The 20,054-nt window shown below is 38.4% G+C and overlaps 1 protein-coding gene across 2 annotated transcripts in view; it reads left to right on the top strand.

Annotated features, from left to right (window-relative positions):
- DYM (dymeclin) overlaps positions 1 to 20,054 on the top strand; it is a 377,165-nt gene that overhangs the window by 292,644 nt on the left and 64,467 nt on the right. For both annotated transcript variants that reach the window (XM_029234371.1, XM_029234366.1), the window contains 2 exons: positions 5,121 to 5,303; positions 17,891 to 18,004. In XM_029234371.1, the coding sequence (XP_029090204.1) occupies positions 5,121 to 5,303; positions 17,891 to 18,004 (297 nt within the window). The remainder of the gene's footprint in view (positions 1 to 5,120; positions 5,304 to 17,890; positions 18,005 to 20,054) is intronic.

Raw genomic sequence — 20,054 nt, forward strand, 5'->3', positions numbered from 1 at the left:
ATAGTTAAAATATAATGTAAGAGTGAATGTAAAATCAAGACATATTTCAACCACACAAGGACTAAAAGAGTTTATTAGCCATAGACTTCACTGAAAGCACTACTAAAGGATGTACTTCAAATAGAAGAAGAATAGATCTGTAAAGAAGTGGAATGCAAGAAAGAGTGGTGTACACTGAAATTCATACGTAAATTTAGTTAACCATTGACTTTTTAAAAACCAATTTATGGGGTTTTTTAAAAGATGAAATTAAAAATCTAAGCTACTGTAACAAAACAAGGAAGAATGGGGTCAGGGGCTTACTGTTCAAGGAGCAGCGAAAGTATGTTAACCTCCTTAGATCTTGTTCAGGAGGTAGACAGCAGTATTTTTAAAGTTGGATGTGTATGTTAAAATTTTAAGGGCTACCCCTATAAGAATAGAAATGCTATCTTTAGCCTGTAAACCAGCAGAGAGGAAAAGGAGGGGCCAGGATAACAAAAAGCTTTATTAATTCAACAGAAGCTGGAAAGGGAAGACAGGTTTGGAAGAGGTACACTTATAAAGGATGGCAAAAAAATATGGCAGGTTATACATTCCAGAGATGACGGCCACAACATCTTCTGCTTCACGTGCTCTTCTAGAACTTTGCCACTCCTCAATAAATTGTGTGTGGCGCCATTTGGTAGAAACACTAAATGGCAGTGACAGTAAGTGATTTCCAACATTGAATCTCCTGGAACCTTCAACCTGTGAGGAAGCTCATGCAGCCCAGAAGAGACCATGCAAAGAAGAATCAAAGGCTCTGGTCCCCACCCACAGCTGTGCCCCCAGCTCACAGCCAGCACCAACTTGCCAGCCATATTACGATAGAGAGCTGTCATAAAAGTAGATTCTCCAACCGCCACTCAAGCAGCCCCATGTGAAGCGTATGGAGCAGAGACAAACTGTTCCCACCAAGGCCAGCCCAAATTGTTAGCAAAACAAATGATTATTGCTATTCTAAGCTGCTAAGCTTCGAAGAGCAGGCATACCTTGGAGATAATTTCAGGTTCGGTTCTAAACCACCGCAATAAAGCGAATATCACAGTACAGTGTGTCACAAATCTTTTGGTTTCCCAGTGCATATAAAAGTTATGTTTACACTAAGTCTATTATGTATGCAATAACACACTGTCTAAAAAAACAAATGAGCATATCTTAATTAAAAGTTACTTTATTGCTAAAAGCTGCTAACCATCATCTGACAATGCAGGGTTGCCACAAACCTTCAATTTGTAAAAAAACACAGTTATCTGTGAAGTGCAGTAAAGTGAGGTATGCCTGTAGTTAGTTATACAGCAATAGATTACTGATATAAAGTCACAAAACAAGATGGTAGGAATAAATTCCAAAGATATCAGTAATAACAATGTAAGTGAATTAAACTCAAAAGTTAGATTAGATTTAAAAATTATAAACCCTAGCAGCATAGTTGCTTTTAACCATATTTGTTTTCAGTAACACAGAAAGTTTGAAAATTAAAGATATACCTAGCAAATGCTAAACAAAATAAAGATGGTATAGCAATATATATATATATTTCTTTTGGGGGAGGTTGCATTGGGTCTTCATTGCTGCACGCAGGCTTTCTCTAGTTGCAGCGAGCAGGGGCTACTCTTTGTTGCGGTACAGGGGCTTCTCATTGCGATGGCTTCTCTCGTTGCAGAACACGGGCTTCAGTAGTTGCTGCACGTGGGCTCAGTAGTTGTGACACGTGGGCCCTAGAGCACACAGGCTTCAGTAGTTGTGGCACGTGGGCTCAGTAGTTGCAGCACATAGGCTCTAGGGCCCACAGGCTTCAGTAGTTGTGGCTCGAGGGCTCTAGAGTGCAGGCTCAGCAGTTGCGGTGCACAGGCTTAGTAGGTCCATGGCATGTGGGATCTTCCCGGACCAGGGATCGAACCCGTGTCCCCTGCATTGGCGGGCAGATTCTCAACCACTGCACCACCAGAGAAGTCCCAGCAATATTAATATCAGTAAAACATACACTTATGAATAAAGAGAAGCAATACATAATGATAATGTTTTTAAAAAGAGGCCAATCATGAACCTACAGTCACTTTGAATACAAGAATCACTCAGAGGAATTGATAAATACTTAATCACTACGGGAAATTGTGATATAATGTTATTAAAAACTGATGAGTCTTTCAGGCAGTGAATATTAAAAAGAACAATTACACTTGTTCATGAGAAAATGAGAGCAGGAGCTTTCCTACATTGTCATTGTAAATGGGTTGTTATAGCTCCTTAAGCAATGTCTGGCAACATCTATTAACATTACAAACACAACCTTTCAGCCATCCCTCTCCTGGAATCTCTCCCAGAGAAACAAAAGTGCTCATATATAAGAACAGAGCTACCAGGATGCTTATTGCAGCCTTGTTTATGGAAACAAGGAAACAAAATAAATTGGATGCCCATTAGTAGAAGGACATTTTGATAAATTTTACATGTTTTACACGTATAAACCTATAATACATTGTTACTGTTTTGTTTCTGGAATCAGTTTTCTTTTAGAATGATTTAAAATAAAAATGTCTTTATTTCCTTGTGTAGATCTACAGTTCTGTCTAGTTTCATATTCCTCCTGTCTGAAGAAATTCCTTTAACATTTCTTATAGTGTGGGTGTACAAGTAATACATTATCTCAACTTTTTTTAGTCTGAGAAAGTATTTATCTTACCTTCCTATTTGAAAGATATTTTTGTTAGTGATAGAATTCTTGCTTGACTCTTACTTCAGCACTTTATTGATGCTGCTTCATTTAGATTGGCTTGCATAATTTCTCATGAGGAGTCTACTGTAATTCTTAGCTTTGTGCCCCTGTATTTAATCTGTTTTTTCCTTGGGCTGCCTTCAAGATTTTCTCTTTCTCTTTGGTCTTCAGTAGTTTGAATATGATGCATCTAGTTGTGTGGGTTTTTGTTGTATGGGTCGCGGGGGGGGGGGGGGGGGGGGGGGGGGTGTTTAGGGAATACTTTGGAGTTATTCTGAGCTTCTTGGATCTGTTGTTTGATTCTTTTGTTATTTTTTAAAAATGCTCAGCCATTATCTCTGAAAGATTCTTTCAAGTCTACTGTTGAACCTATCTAGATATTCTTTACTGCTATTACCTTTTTTTTTTTAATTCTAACATTTCCACGTGTTACTTTCTTATAGTTGGTTTTTTTTTGTAATTTTTAAATTTTATTTTTGGCCACATGGGGTCTTCGTTGCTGCATGTGAGCTTTCTCTAGTTGTCACGAGTGGGGGCTACTCTTCATTGCGGTGCGCAGGCTTCTCATTGTGGTGGCTTCTCGTTGTGGAGTATGGGTTGTAGGTGCACGGGCTTCAGTAGTTGCAGCAAGTGGGCTCAGTAGTTGTAGCACATGAGCGCTAGAGCACACAGGCTTCAGTAGTTGTGGCACACAAGCTTAGTTGCTCTGTGGTATGTGAGATCTTCCCAGACCAGGGCTCGAACCCGTGTCTCCTGCATTGGCAGGCAGATTCTTAACAGTGCACCGCCAGAGAAGTTCCCTCTTATAGTTTTCAACTCTGCTAAAATTCCCCATCAATGCAAGCATATTATAGACTCATAGTAGATTTTGTATATCATAATTCTTTTAAATTCCCTATTTGATATTTTCAATATCTGTGTATCTCTGAGTCTGCTGATTACTTTGTCTCTTGGACATGGATTGTTTTTACTTGCTTTTTGTTTATCTCATAAATTTTGATTGAATGCTGGACATTATGGTTAAAACAATATAGGTGGAGGTAAATTGTATGGAAACAAGTATACCTTTTTGTCTGCTAGACCAGGGGTGGTAAACTTTTCTGTAAGGCACCAGCTAGTATTTTTTATTTTGTAGGCCATACAGTCTTTGAAGTGAAGTGTACTTTATCAGATACTAATATAGCCATCCCTACTTTCTTTAGATTAATATTTGCATGTTATATCTTTTTCCATTCTTTTACTTTCTATCTAACTTTATTTAAAGTGAGTTTTATAGTTGAAGATTCTTATAGATTGCGTATAGTTGGGTCTTGTGTTTTTTATCCACTCTGCCATTCTTTGGGTTTTAATTATTGTATTTATACTGTATACAATTAATGTAATAATTGATGTTAGAACTTAAGTCTGCCTATTTTACTTTCTGCTTTCTGTTTGTTCCTTGTTTCTCATCTGTCTTATTTGACTGCCTTCCTGTGGATACTTGAACATTTTTTTAGAATTCCATTTTGACATATCAGTAGTATTTTTGTGTATACTATCTCCTTGTATAAATTCACTCTAGGCATTTACATACATAACTTACCACAGTCTAGTCGTGTTGACATTTTACCAGTTCAAGTGAGATGTAGAAACCTTCCCCTCTTTAAATCCCTTTGCTCTCCCTGGTTTATAATGTAATTGTCTTAGGTGTTCCTTTACATCCATTGAGAACCGCATCAGACAGTGTTATAATTTCTGCTTCAGCTGTCAAACATAATTTAGAAAACTCAAGAGGAGAAGGAAAGTGTTGTATTCACCTGTGGTTTTGCTTTCCATTGTTCTTTCTTTCAAGAGAGATATTGATTGCTTACTTTGAGTTTTGCTCTTATAACTATTTCACATTCAGATTCCCAAAGGCTATTGACTCTGAGGAAGCAGAAACAAAACAGTAGGCTCTTTATCTGTAAATATGGACGTTGAAATGACAGTGCAGAAAAATGAGGTCATATTCTGAATTAGACACTTTTCTTGGAATTGGTAAGACCCTACCACCACTTTGTACTGTGCAAGTCTAATGATTTAGGGTGATACAGTGATAAGAGTACAAATTAGGATCTATTAATCAAAGGACTGAATAAGCTCCATATTTCCTTCTAGATTGGCAAGTCTATAATTTATTATGTGAAATTTATAATTATCACCATACTAAGTTCAAAAGATTTTAAATCCTTTAGTAACTGATAAACTTAATTGTAAAAATTCTTGACAGAAGTAATCTTGAGCTCTTTTGCATGGTCTTTCCAATGCTGTTTGAATTGCAAAGCAGTTGCCCTCATTCTAATTAATTCTGTGTCAAGGAAAAAAACACAGACTCTATATGGGGATTTTCTTTCTTTATCAGGCACAAGACCTAAATGTCATCGAAGAAGTGATTCGAATGATGTTAGAGATCATCAACTCCTGCCTGACAAATTCTCTTCATCACAATCCAAATTTGGTGTATGCACTTCTTTACAAACGAGATCTCTTTGAACAATTTCAAACACATCCTTCATTTCAGGATATCATGCAAAATATTGATCTGGTAAGTGTAAATGGAGATATTTATTATGATTCTTTTTAAAATATTAAAGTAGAGAAAGTTTAACAAACCTTGATAAAAAAAACTGCAATAATTAGTCTCTTGAACGTTAACTCTATTTGCTGTCTATTCTGCTATAACAGTTGTCACCTTCCGTATGTGTATGTATTATATACAGACATATATATACACGCACGCATATATATTTAGTAGAATTGAGATCATACTTTATATAGTTCTGTATTCTGCCATTTTTACTTAACATTATTAACATTTTTCTGTGATATCATCAATTCTTTGAAAATCTCACATTTTAGTATTTGTATAACCTGTATTATGGAGGTCCTAAAATATATTAACTCTTATCCCATTATTGCTCATTTAGTTATTTCTCATATTTTGTATTAATGTATAATTATCAGTTTGTAAATACATCGTATCTCACCTTTTTTAGTTCTGTTTTTGAAGTAGTCTTAAAACTGGAATTGTACTAGTTTTTGCTGTCAGAGGGATCAGTATTTTCAAGACGCAACCCATGTCAAATTGCTTTCCAGAAATATTGTACAATTAATGCATCTGTGTGTCATACTTCTACAAGTGATGTATGAGAAGATGTATCTCACTATACTTTCACAGCTTTATTATAATTATTTTAATATTTGTCCTTTTATATCAAAAATGGTATTTCATTATTGTTTTTAATTTTTATTTCTTTCATTATTAGTGTGATTGAACATTTTTCACAGGTCTATGAACTTTCACCTCCTGCCCTTTTTAAAAAGGTTTTTCTGCTAAACTTTCTATTGTTGTATTAGTGTTTCCCAGTTCAGTTTGATTCCACAAAAATTTCTTGCATAGCTAATCAGATTCATAATGCACAAGAGGAAACAGAAGAGCCACTATCCCTGTCCTTGTGTTACTTACATTTAGGAAGATTTTTAATAATTTAATTATTGCACAAGTATGAATATGTAATTTCCATCATAAGTAAGCACATGTACATGCCTTCCTCCAGGGTGTACACCTCATAGTGGATTTGCTGCATAACATGTATCGTACCAAACCGTTTCCCTTGGAGTGCTGTCATTTTACTCTTCAACTGGTGGTGTATAAGATTCCTGTTGCTTCACATCCTCATGAACACTTAGTTTGGTCAGTTTTGTAGTAACATCTCATTATAGTTTTAATTTGGATTTCCTCTTTTCTGAAGCTAATTCAAGTCTTTTGCCAGTTTTTTCTGCTGAGTTATTTATCTGTGTGTAGATTCTTTGTATGTTCTGGATTCTAGGCCTTTCTTGGTTATGTTTTGCAAATATCCAGTCACTAACACAACTACAGACTTTCTGATGTAACTCTAAAACTCCTCTCAAAATAGTCGAACATCAAATTCTCCGTTCCATTCTTTTCTTGGAGAGCTGCTTCCAGCTCCAACCAGGTTGTACTCTGGTTCTCCTGCCCAGCTGCAGCATCTTCCTGGGAATTTCCTTCACCTGTTTCCATTGGTTGATCTTGGCTCCTGTGAATTCTTCTTTCTTGGTTTACTGCTTCATGTTGGTGGACCATATACTACAGTAGCTTTCTGGGGAAAGGGTGTATGTGAGGTAGGTTTTTTATTTTTTAGTTTCTCATGTCTGAAAATGTTTTTCTTCTCTTTTTACATATGACCTGCTGTCTTGGGAAGCTTTTGGGATCTCCCTATTATTGTGTCCTGAAATTTCATGGTTTGCCGTGCCTTGGTCAATTGTACTTGGCGCTTGGAGGGTCCTTTGAGTCTAGAGGCTCAAGCTCGGAACTTTCAAATGTTCATTTTAATTATTTCTTCCCGGTTGTCTCTCTCTCTCTCTGTCTCCTGCTGTTTCCTCTCTATGAAACTCCTATTAGATGGCCATTTCCTTTTGAGCCCCCTCCTGTCAATATCACTAAGTCTTATTTTTGGCCTGATCAGTGTCATCATATTAAGAGTCCTCCAGGCTCCTGCCTGGGGTCCGTAAGCCCATCTGTGAGGGTTTTAAAAGCTGAGGTAGAGAGAGGCTGGGTAAAATTGGGGGTGGGGAAGAGAGGGTGAGAGTGACCTCTGAAGTGAAAATTCCCAGTCTTCTTTCAGGATAACAGCAATACATAAATGGACACATGGACTCTGATTAAATTTAAGATACTTCAGAACATCTCTATCCATTCTCATTAAGCCAGTTTACCCAAGTAGGTTAATTTTTGCTCATCCCAATAGAGTCCTGTGTACTTGTTCAGTACTTAATTGAAATCAGCTTTGAACTATAACCAGGCTCCCATTCCAGACTCTTAACACATAGTTCTGTAAACTGCTGAATACTCTGGAACCCACACAATTACATGAGTTTAACTACAAGTATGTATACTGTTGCAGATCTGTTCATTGATTTGCTCCATATCACTGCTGTGTAATGATTGCAGGTAAACAGAAATAAAAATTAAACCTCTTTGCTGTCAGCATGAAAGGATGCTCAACATCACTAATCATTAGAGAAATGCAAATCAAAACTACCGTGAGGTATCACCTCACACCAGTCAGAATGGCCAACATCAAAAAATCTACAAACAACAAATGCTGGAGAGGGTGTGGAGAAAAGGGAACCCTCCTGCACTGTTGGTGGGAATGTAAATTGATACAGCCGCTATGGAGAACAGCATGGAGGTTCCTTAAAAAACTAAAAATAGAACTACCATATGACCCAGCAATCCCACTACTGGGCGTATACCCTGAGAAAACCATAATTCCAAAACAGTCGTGTACCACAATGTTCACTGCAGAACTATTTACAATAGCCAGGACATGGAAGCAACCTAAGTGTCCATCGACAGATGAATGGATAAAGATGTGGCACATATATACAATGGAATATTACTCAGCAATAAAAAGAAACGAAATTGAGTTATTTGTAGCGAGGTGGATGGACCTAGAGTCTGTCATACAGAGTAAAGTAAGTCAGAAAGAGAAAATACCGTATGCCAACACATATATATGGAATCTTAAAAAAAAAAAAAAAAGGTTCTGAAGAACCTAGGGGCAGGACAGGAATAAAGATGCAGTTGTAGAGAATGGACTTGAGGACATTGGAGGGGGAAGGGTAAGCTGGGACGAAGTGAGAGAGAGAGTGGCATGGACATATGTACACTACCAAATGTAAAACAGATAACTAGTGGGAAGCAGCCACATGGCACAGGGAGATCAGCTTGGTGCTTTGTGACTACCTAGAGGGGTGGGATAGGGAGGGTGGGAGGGAGACACAAGAGGAAGGGGCTATGGGAATATATGTATACGTATAGCTGATTCACTTTGTTATATAGCAGAAACTAACACAACCATGTAAAGCCATTATACTCCAATAAATATGTCAAAAACAAAACAAAACAAAAAACCCTCTTTGCTGTCAGTTTAATTAGCGTTTTCATGAGCTTTCCTTAAGTCGCCTCAACTGTATACCTAATGGTTGCAGCTATAGCAAATTACTTTGCCACACACACTCTTATCATTTTCCTAAACTACTATCAGTATTATTTAAATTTCATTAACAGAACTGGGGCAGCTGGGTACTATTGTCATCTTTGCAGTTAGGATAAAGCAGAAACATCATTTCAAATGAGCATGTTTATGTCTTAGAGTTAGACTTGACATTTATATTCTTTAATTAAATTCTCACCATTATGAACCAGTACTCCCATGTAGATTTGTTGATATTTAGGATGTGTGAGAGCATCCTCAAGCTGCTTCTTAAATATTTCTTCTCTGGCCCCATGTCCTTGTTTAATGGGAAAAGCGCCTCCTTTTAAAATTGATAAGTAGTGGTAACAAGATTATGAAACAAATGAATGCCCAAGGGACATCCATCAGAGCTTATTTCTACCTTTTTCTGTTGGCTAGATGCTTTTTGACAACGAGGTAGTCAACTAAGACCCTGCAAGCCGTGCAGTGTGGCCAAAAAAAATTTAAAAATAAAAAATAAAAAGCCATTTCTAGCCAGCCTGTTCATGGATTTGTCCAAATTCATTTCTAGTTTCTTGCTTGTACCATTTTGGGGAGTAGAATACTGAGATTAAGATTCACTGTGCATGTGAGGAAAGGTTCAACAAAACCCTTTTCTCTTTTACATGGGAAATTGGCCTTGGGTTAAGCTGCTTTTAGCTCTGTTCCTTGGAAATCTGATGAAGGTGGAATGTCAGCCATGTTACTAGGTAACACTGCTGTAATAACATGAGAATATGATAGAATGACATTTGAATGGTAAGTTGAGTCTGGACTGAAAGGACTATAGCTTTGGGCTTCCCTGAGTGAAAAAATTCATAAGCAGGCATGTCCTTTTCAGGGACCTAGAAGCTGAGACTATCACAAGGAGTATTGGTTTCTGTTTGGGACATGGCTTCTAAGCTAGGGTGGCTCTTGGATCTGTCCATGGTAGTCTCATTCTCTCACATTGGAGCTATCATTTGAGGGTCCAGAGACCAGCCCCGAGACTGCTGTGAGTATTCCCAGGGAAAACAAAAGCCTGGGGCTGTGCTGTTGGCATGCTCTTTTTCCTGGCCTTCTGTCCTTTTAAATTAATCTTATGCCCAGTGTGGCCTATTACACTCTTTTTTTTAATTTTTTTTTTATTTTTTTTATTTTTTGCAGTACGTGGGCCTCTCAATGTTGTGGCCTCTCCCGTTGCGGAGCACAGGCTTCGGACGTGCAGGCTCAGCGGCCATGGCTCACGGGCCCAGCCGCTCCGCAGCATGTGGGATCTTCCCGGACCGGGGCACGAACCCATGTCCCCTGCATCGGCAGGCAGACTCTCATCCACTGCACCACCGGGGAAGCCCTTTTTTTTAATTTTTAAAACTTTTTATTATGAAAAATTTCAAGTGTATACAAAGTAAACAGAACCGCTATTATATTCTTGAGCCTCTCGATGTCTCATTGGGTCTAAGAATACCACTCAGGAAAGAGCACTGAAGTGCTAAAATAATATCTTCTTATAATTCTTATAAATGTATCTCTTTCACATTCCAGGGTGGAGGATATCCTGGTTTTTCCAAGGTTTATCCAGATCTTTGAATTATAGAACTATCCAATATGTCCTTTTTTAGCTTTCATATTTCTAACCTGCGTCATCCTGATCGTTTTAGTCTGCACTTACGGCAAACCCCTACCCCTTGTCTCTTTTGCCTTTCTCTGGACCTCTCTGATTTCAGTTTCTTTCTTCATTCCTTCCTGTCTTTTTTCTCCTTTTACCCTTTCCTTCCTTCCTTCCTCCCTCCCTCCCTCCATTCGTCCTCCTCCCCCTTCTCTCTCACTCACTCATTCTACCTTTCTTTCTCTGGATAGTCACCTGAACTGTGCACAACATATGTCAGATAATCTGTATCTGCAGTGTATTGGAAATGTTTTCTCTTTAATTACCAATACCTCTTTTCATAATAGTGCATTTTTTTTCTTTTTGTTTCTGATAAAAGACTAACCAAAGTTTCTTTTTTCCTGTGGTCATAACTGTAATAGATGATAAATGATCATGTTGTAATACATTGTTTGGATTATTTAGTTTTAAATGTTTAAACCACATCAAAAACCATTTGCTCCTTTTCTATTCATCTCATCATTAGCGTTGCTAGCTTTTATTGCATACTTGCTAAGCATTTACGTGCATGATCTCTCTTAATCTTCATTAAAAAACAAACTTTGAGGTATATTTCATTTTTATTTTCAATTACAGTTAAAGAAACCAACTTAGAAAGATTTAACTTGCTTGTGATCACATATTCAGAAAGTGATAGAGCCAGAACTCAAACCGAGGCAGTTTGATAATAAAACCCTTGTTTGTAGTCATCATGCCTGACTACTATCCCCATTCACTAAGCGTTCCTACAGTTTCTCATTGGTTTGCCTATTCACTGCCTGAAAACATCTGAAAACAAACCCGGAAATTTACTTTCTCCTTCAAGTTCACTTCTAATAATGTCAAATCAGTCTTTACTCCACCAGTGGTGAAAGTGATGTTCTTTTCTTAGTAACCAGGCTGTTGACATCCTTAAAAATAACCCTGAAGGACCATATTATTTTTTGAAAGGACACACAAGAACCATGCAGAGGATTTAAACTACATCCATTTGAAACTTAGTCTCCTTTGGAAGAGGTGAAAATTAGAGTAAAGATGAGGAAATAGAAAGGACCTCACTTGTTTTTCTCACAGTATATCACCACATGGAAATAAAAGCAGGGTGTTAAACTGGATTTATATCCAGTGCTCACTTTCCTGTCCCTGTCAGTAATTGGCCACTTACTGACACTCCAACTGTATTCGTGAAAAATGCAGTCTCTGGGTAAACATTTGACTGTGTGCTGTTGTGTAGTTCTTAAAGCTAGATAAATATATGCCTAAACATGTTTGAGTCCCTACTAAGTGCTGGGAATGAGGCTAAGTACCTTTACATAATATTACTCATTTATTCTTCTTAAACCAGTAAATTAGTTATTGTTATCCCACTTTACAGATAAGGAAACCAGCAGGCTGAGAGAAGCCTTCCCAGGTGATTTTAACACAGATCCCCACCTAAGAATCATTCCTCTTAGGGAATTCCCTGACCATCCAGTGGTTAGGACTTGGCACTTTCACTGCCGGGGCCTGGGTTCGATCCCTGGTCAGGGAACTAAGATCCTATAAGCCATGCAGCAAGACCAAAAAAAAAAAAAAAAAAAAAAAATCCTCTTAAATAGTCATCACATGTTTGCGTAGGGCTTTATCATTGAGGGCAATTTGCATACGCCCTATGTCATTTGACCCTTAAATTATCCTTGTGAAGGAGGCAAGCAAGTCTTCAGAGGTGAAATGGTTGGCTCAAGGTCACTTAGCTAGTAAATCACTCAGCCTTGAATCCAGATCTTCTCATTATAAACTCCATATTTTCAGCATTCACTTGGATAAACCTAAATAAGATTCCAAATGAGCAGATTTTCCAACAACTTTTTGTTGAATACTATCATCTAAAATAGTGTTGGACACACTGGAGATTCATTCAAAATCATTTTAAACTCTTTTTTACATATTTTGAAAAGAATACCGTGAGAAAGATATAAATAACATCTCTACTTTTGCCTCTTTCAGCACTTTACCTTCTCCTTCCCTCCCCTAAATGCTTCTGAAATCTTGGCTTAAGCAAACCTTTGCTATTTCTTCTTTCAGGGAGTTAACCTTGAAAAATGTTGGTAGAGGAGACTGTGAATCTACTGTTATTTTTAGCTGACAGGGAGTTGAGAGTTGATGTTTTTCATTAAGACATTAAGCAATGTTGAATGTCTGAGACAGGAGTGACTAACCTTGGAGTACTTTTAACTTCTGCCGAAGGAGTTAGACATGTGCTTTTCAGGTAGCCAAATTACTGTTAGCCACTTGTACATAACCCTCTATTCTAACTCATAAGATGATATGATCTGGCTGAATTAATAAACAGGACAAAATAGAAATACCACACCAAACAAGAGAGGGCGTGAAAGAAATTTCATGGCTGAATATAAGTATAGGACAGAGACAGTGAACAACAATAGTTTTGTGGTATGGTAAAGGCAAGAACTATTTTTATCTCTTGACTGTAAAATTTACACTGGGTTTTCTGTATTTCCAGACCTGACCATTCTTATTGAGCTCCAAACTAGCTCATTCAGTTGCCTATACAACAGTCCCACAAATGTTGAACAAGGTTAAATGAGAATTCATTATTTTCTTCAAAAAAAAATCAAACACAAAATGAATCTGCTTTTTCTTCTGCAGTCTTCCTTAGCTGTAAATGACATCAATATCTACCTAGTTGCTTATGCCAAAATGCCAAAAAAGAAGAAAGAGGAATAATGAGTGCTATTTGGAATAGGATTGGGATATTGCAAATTTAAAGAGTGCAATCAGAGAAGACCTCTCTGAGAAGGTACATTTGTGCTCAAACTTGAAGGAGGTAGAAAATGAGTTGTGCAGATACCTGGGATCAGATGGGGTAAAGATGGGAGCATGTCTTTGTCTCCCTCTGGAGCAAAAGGTAGACACTTTTACTGACCATTATAAGAGATTTGGGTTCTCTAAGCTCAGGGTTCTGTTGCTATAATATAACCCACGGCATTTGCAGGGGTCATCTGTTCACCTTCAGATCACCTTGTGCAGCCCCACTTACATCAATGGACATATGGTCCAGACAGAAAATCAGTAAGGAAACACTGGCCTTAAGCGGCACGTTAGATCAAATAAACTTAATAGATGTATAGAGAATATTTCATCCAAAAGCAGCAGAATACACATTCTTTTCAAGTGCACGTTGAACATTCTCCAGGGTAGACCACACACTAGGCCACAAAACGACTGTCAGTAAATTTAAGAAAATTGAAACCGTATCAAGCATCTTTGCCAACCACAGTGCTGTGAGACTTGAAATCAACTACAAGAAGAAAAAAAATGCAAAAAACCCAGACACGTGGAGGCTAAACAATATGCTACTGAACAACCAAAGGGTCACTGAAGAAATCAAAGAGGAAATTTTTTTTAATCCTGGAGACAAATGAAAATGGAAACACAATGATCCAAAATCTGTGGAACAGCAAATGCAGTTCTAAGAGGGAAGTTTATAGCAATACAAGCCTACTTCAGAAAACAAGAAAAATCTCGAGTAAACAACCTCGCCTTACACCTAAAGGAATTAGAGAATGAAGAACAAACAAAACCCAAAGTTAGTAGAAGGAAAGAAATCATAAAGATCAGAGTGGAAATAAATGAGATAGAGACTGAAAAAAATAGAAAAGATCACTGAAACTGAAAGTTGATTCATTGAAAAGATAAACAAAATTGATAAACCTTTAGCCAGACTCACCAAGAAAAAAAGAGAGAGGGCCCAAATCAATAAAATCAGAAACAAAAAAGAAGTTACAACTGATACCACAAAAATACAAAGGATCGTAAGAGATTACTACAAACAACTGTATGGCAATAAAATGGACAACCTGGAAGAAATGGGCAAATTCCTAGAAATGCACAGTGTCCCAAAACTGAACCGGGAAGAAATAGAAAATATGAACAGACCAATTACAAGTAATGAAATTGAATCAGTCATTTTAAAGCTCTCAACAAACAAAAATCCAGGACCAGATGGCTTCACAGGTGAATTCTACCAAACATTTAGAGAAGAATTAACACCTGTCTTTCACAAACTATTCCCAAAAATTGCAGAAGAAGGAACACTTCTGAACTCATTCTGTGAGACATCATCACCCTGGTACCAAAACCAAAGGCATCACAAAAAAAGAAAATTACAGCCAATATCACTGATGACCATAGATGCAAAAATCCTCAATAAAATATTAGCAAACTGAATTCAACAATACATTAAAAGGATCATACACCATGGTCAAGTGGGGTTATCCCAGGGATGCAAGGATTCTTCAATATATGCAGTATGGAGTTTCCTCAAAAAGACGAAAAATAGAACTACCATATGACCCAGCAATTCCACTCCTGCATACATGTCTGAAAAAACAAAAACACTAATTCAAAAAGGTACATGCACCCCAGTGTACACAGCAGCACTATTTATGACCGCCAGGATACCGAGCGACCTGTGCGACCTAGGCAAACTATGAAGGCGTCCTCAATCTGGTACTACGTTTAATTTTTCTGAAAATGATAAAATTAATATAAATTTCTTGGGAAAAGTTGTACATAAATTCATCAAGTAAAAAGAGAAGAGTTGTTAGTTGACCCTCAGTAATGTATTAAACTAACGGTGATCATGGAGGTTTTAACCTGCAGGCTTTCCTAAAATTTACTTTCAGTAGATTTCACTTGATAGTCCTGACTGGTTTGGGTGAGATGACCTGTGCCACCAAACTCAGTTCTTACAAATTTTTCGCCTATATCAGGCATAAAATCAGGAATATAGACATATAACTACAAAGAAATGTTACTGATTGGATACATTGGTGGGTACTGACATTCATGGGTTTCATCCTTAACAGACTACTTTTACATGTATTATGATTGTTTCCTATGCAGTAGATGGGGCAACTTTTTCATTTTATAAACAAAGATACTGAGATGCACCTAATGACAATCATAGTTACTGACATTTTGTGAGCACTTACCATGTGCCAGGCATCGTTCTTTGTGCTCTGCAAGTATTCATTCTAAGAACAACTCCATGAGGCAGGCATTTTATTTTTCTTCATTTGTAGATCAGGAAACTCAGGCATGGAGATGTTAAATAACTTGCCTAAGTTTATAAGGAGAGCTGGGATTTAAATGCAAGCAATCTGACACCTGATAAGTGCTCCAAACCACTGCACAATTCTACATCTGGAAGAAGTTGAGCATCTTACAAGTCACATGGTCAGTAAGTGTCACAGGCAGGACCCAAACTAGGCCTCTGACTTTGAGCATTTTGTAGTGTACACTACCATGATGTCTTAAATCCATTTAATTATACGTTTGATCAGTGTCTTGTCCCCCAATTATTACCTTGCATCTTTCTCTTTTTTTTCCCTTTTATTGAATTTCAGTTGCTGTACACATTGCATCTTTCTTGCAGACAAAAAGTATCATCTATTTCCTTTGTAAATTCTCTGATTATTCCTTCCACTGAATAGGTTGTCAAGGGTATCATCAGTGTCTTAAGTAAAACACAAAAACTTCAGGTACAGCCAAAATTCAAAAAATACTTTCACGGAATTTACTTATTTTACACGTATAAAATGTCCATTTAAAAATAAAAAGAGGGACTTCCCTGGTGGTGCAGTGGTTAAGAATCCACCTGCCAATGCAGGGTACATGGGTTCGATCCCTGGTCCGGGAAGATCCCACATGCCACGGAGCAACTAAGCCTGTGTGCCACAGCTACTGAGTCTGAGCTCTAGAGCCCAGCCCGCAAGCCACAACTAGAGCCCGCAAGCCAGATGATCCCATGTGCCACAAATACGAAGCCCACGTGCCTAGAGCCCATGTTCCGCAACGAGAAGCCACTGCAATGATAAGCCCGCGCACCACAACAAAGAGTAGCTCCTGCTCGCCGCAACTAGAGAAAGTCCACGCGCAGCAACGAAGACCCAGTGCAGCCAAAAATAAATAAATAAAAAGAGACTTGGGCTTCCCTGGTGGCACAGTGGTTGAGAGTCTGCCTGCCGATCCAGGGGACACGGGTTCGTGCCCCGGTCCGGGAAGATCCCACATGCCTCAAAGTGGCTGAGCCTGCGCATCTGGAGCCTGTGCTCCGCAACGGGAGAGGCCACAACAGTGAGAGGCCCGCATACAGCAAAAAAAAAAAAAAAAAAAAGAGACTTAATTACAATTTATGAAAATCAGTTATAGTACCTGCTGTGTCTAAACTCTTGTGAACAAAATTTTATCCCAGAGAGCTTAAAATCTGACTTGGAAAAAACAAGACCCATAGGCACATGTTGAAAACCAACCTGTTGTGGACAAAATAAGCAACTTGCAAAGGAGCTGGTGCCAGCAAACTGCCTGAGATAAAGAAATGATTTATTTGGAATCAACAGCAGTGTAACCAGGCATTGGCTGCCTTTGTTTTCGCTCGTTGCCACAGTCCTTCAAGGCACAAGCTTGTTAGGGTTCTGGCTCCAGCTGGGTCTCTACTTTCCAGAATAAATCTATTTCAGTGGCATTTTTGTCATATCATGCACCTTCCACTAGAATGGTTAGGAGAAAAGTTATTGTGCATTTGAACAATTAATATTTAGGAGAGTAATCTTGAAAGAAAATCTAGAAAACTGTTTGGAAATAACTCTTAGTTGACTTAAAATAATTTACCTATAAAATAGAAAACATGTAAGTGGAAATACTCAACTTTTTAAGAAACATAAATTTCTGCAGGCATCTTTGACTATAAACACTTGTCTATAGTTTATAGTCTCTTGAATAAAAAGTGACTTATGGTCTTCTTGATTTATTGACATTGTGGTTTTTAAGTGATTTCCTAAAAAATGATGACAATCTTTTAGCTTTTAATGACAAGTGTTAAGAGACAGTGTTATTTCCAAATGTTACTGTGTTAGCACCTTACTACATAGTTCAGGCTGTGCTGTGACATGAAACCAAAAAATTACAGCTTGCTGTTGATTATCCCCGGTGCTCAGAGGTAAGAGTGTTGTGGATAAATTAAATTGATAAATAATCCCCCAAACATCATTTTAGCCATTAGCTTCAAATTTCTTTCTTATCAAGACTTTTTCTGGTCAACTACTATTAAGCCTCAATATTAACAGACATTAAGCTTTAGCTTTCTCTTCCTACCTTCTGATGGGTGCTGCTCTCTAAATGAAACATGAATGCAAGGTGAGGCAGCACAAGAAAGTGCAGAATTCAGGAGCCTGCTTAATTCACAGAATGCATCATCAACCCTGAATATTCAGGGGTTGGCTCTGATTCAGCCATCAAACCCTTTATACAGAGGACTTATTTAGGAGAGCTAGTGAATTGAAAGCCAGGTCACTCAAAGAAATGGAACGATGATCCTTTGACTACCATGTGAGAAAGGCATCTACTGAAAATACCTCTCATACATGTACTTGTTTAAAAAAATAACACTTTACATTCCAGGTGATCACCTTCTTTAGCTCGAGGTTGCTACAAGCTGGAGCTGAGCTGTCAGTGGAACGGGTTCTGGAAATCATCAAGCAAGGGGTCGTCGCACTGCCCAAGGACAGGCTGAAGGTAAGACTGGGGGAAGAAACATACTGTTGTATCACTTGATGTAAATATTAGTGTCTGAGTGGGCTCTATTCAGAATCATACCACTTACCCAGCACTTGCACTGGAAAAGGCTCTCTAAACTTGCGCTGCCTACTCTACTGTATATTGACACACAGAACTGTGGTGAAGGATTCTGACAGTCTTCTAGAAGAAATAGCAAAAGGACTGTCTTCACACCACTGCATAGCCTATGAGTAACCACTGTATATACTATGAGTAATTCATATATATACTATGAACAACGGAGCACCTTACTTTTTTAACCCAGTGAAATAAATACAGGCTTGTAAGTATCATCAAGGGTTGATGGGAAGATGGTGGTGATGGTGATGGCGATGATGATCACTACAACAGTATCTAATATTTACACAGTGTTTACTCAGTGCTTTTGGGAGGTTCTGAGTGTCTTACATATATTAACCTGACCAATCCTCACAACAGCCCTTTGACGGTAAGAAGTGCTAGCATCCTAATTTTCAGATGAGGAATCTGGTGCACAGAGAGGTTAAGTAATTAACCCAAAGCCATATAATTAGGAAACTAGGAGATTCATACCCAGGCCATCTGGCTCCAAAGTCCACGCTCGTAATCACCACGCTGTTTACTGTGTGCCCGGGAGTAGCTGTAGAAGAGGATCGCTTCATGGAGGAGGTAGGGGAAATATTGTATTTTGAGGAGGCATTTACATTTGTGTGTTAGATATGTTTCTAAGTGATCTCATGATGTAAAACTCATACTTCAAGACTAATTTTCCCATAGGAAAATATGTAAGGGGGATATTTGGGGGAAGATGCGTGAATGTACAGCATTGTCGCTTATTTTTACCTTAATACTTCTTTTAATTTTTTCCTTCATTACCTCTCATTTTTTTAGAGTGCTCATTCCTAAATGAACAGCACACAGGGTGTCATAGTGAATGTTTGGCCTTCTTCATAATGTTTTATCAGAACTAGCTTCTGTTCCAAAGTTACTGTTTGGGGGGCTGTGTTTTTCAGCACTATCACTAGAACCGCTGCTTAATGAACATTGTAGGATATGAAAATATTTTCAGTTATAATAATGGTTTATAAAGCAACAGCACATTAGTCATAATCACTTGCAGAAGTTCCACTGTCCGTAAACATCCGTGCAGTTCACGCAGTGCTGAGCAAAGGAGGGGTTTCTGCTTATCAGCTAAAATGGCACCACCATGTGGCTATAGCATAAAACCTGATTACGGTTCACCAGACCCTCCAGCTTTGACTTTACTCTCTTTTCCTGACAATTCCTGAAGTGTAGAGAATTCATATTATTTCCTTTCTTACCTAAAGTAAGACATCTGAGGTCTTTCGGGTTTTTTCTCACTGTTTCAAATTTATTTGAACTCTACCATGTTAACCAGTACAAAAATCCATGATGATTAGACTGGCAACTCATAGGAACTGATGGATCGTGGTGTTTAAGCTAGTCAAGAAAGAAGTGGAACTATCAAGAAACCATAAGGAAAGGATAATGCACAGGAGTCAAGGGAAGGGGGATTTTGATGAGATCAAAGAACCAGCATAGGGCTTCCCTGGTGGCACAGTGGTTGAGAGTCCGCCTGCCGATGCAGGGGACGCTGGTTCGTGCCCCGGTCCGGGAAGATCCCACATGCCGCGGAGCGGCTGGGCCCGTGAGCCATGGCCACTGAGCCTGCGCGTCCGGAGCCTGTGCTCCGCAACGGGAGAGCCCCACAGCAGTGAGAGGGCCGCGTACCGCAAAAAAAAAAACAAAACTGAAACCCCATCGTGTCTCTCCTCTTGCACTGGTTTCCCATTTCACTGCACCTCCCCACCCCCAGCATCCTGTTTACGTCCTGTTCCTCTCCCCTTGTTCACACAGCTCTAGCTGCTTTGTTCTTTTCATTATTTCTTCAACATGCTTGGCATCCTCCTGGCTTTGGACCTTTTTAGTAGTTGTTCCTACTGCTTAGGACTCTGCTCTGAATAAGCATGCCTAATTCTCTTGCCTCTTTTTTTTTTTTTTTTTTTTT

Source organism: Monodon monoceros, unplaced genomic scaffold (genome assembly GCF_005190385.1).
Source record: "Monodon monoceros isolate NGI ecotype Baffin Bay Population unplaced genomic scaffold, NGI_Narwhal_1 Super_Scaffold_1, whole genome shotgun sequence".
In the NCBI taxonomy this organism is placed as follows: domain Eukaryota; kingdom Metazoa; phylum Chordata; class Mammalia; order Artiodactyla; family Monodontidae; genus Monodon; species Monodon monoceros.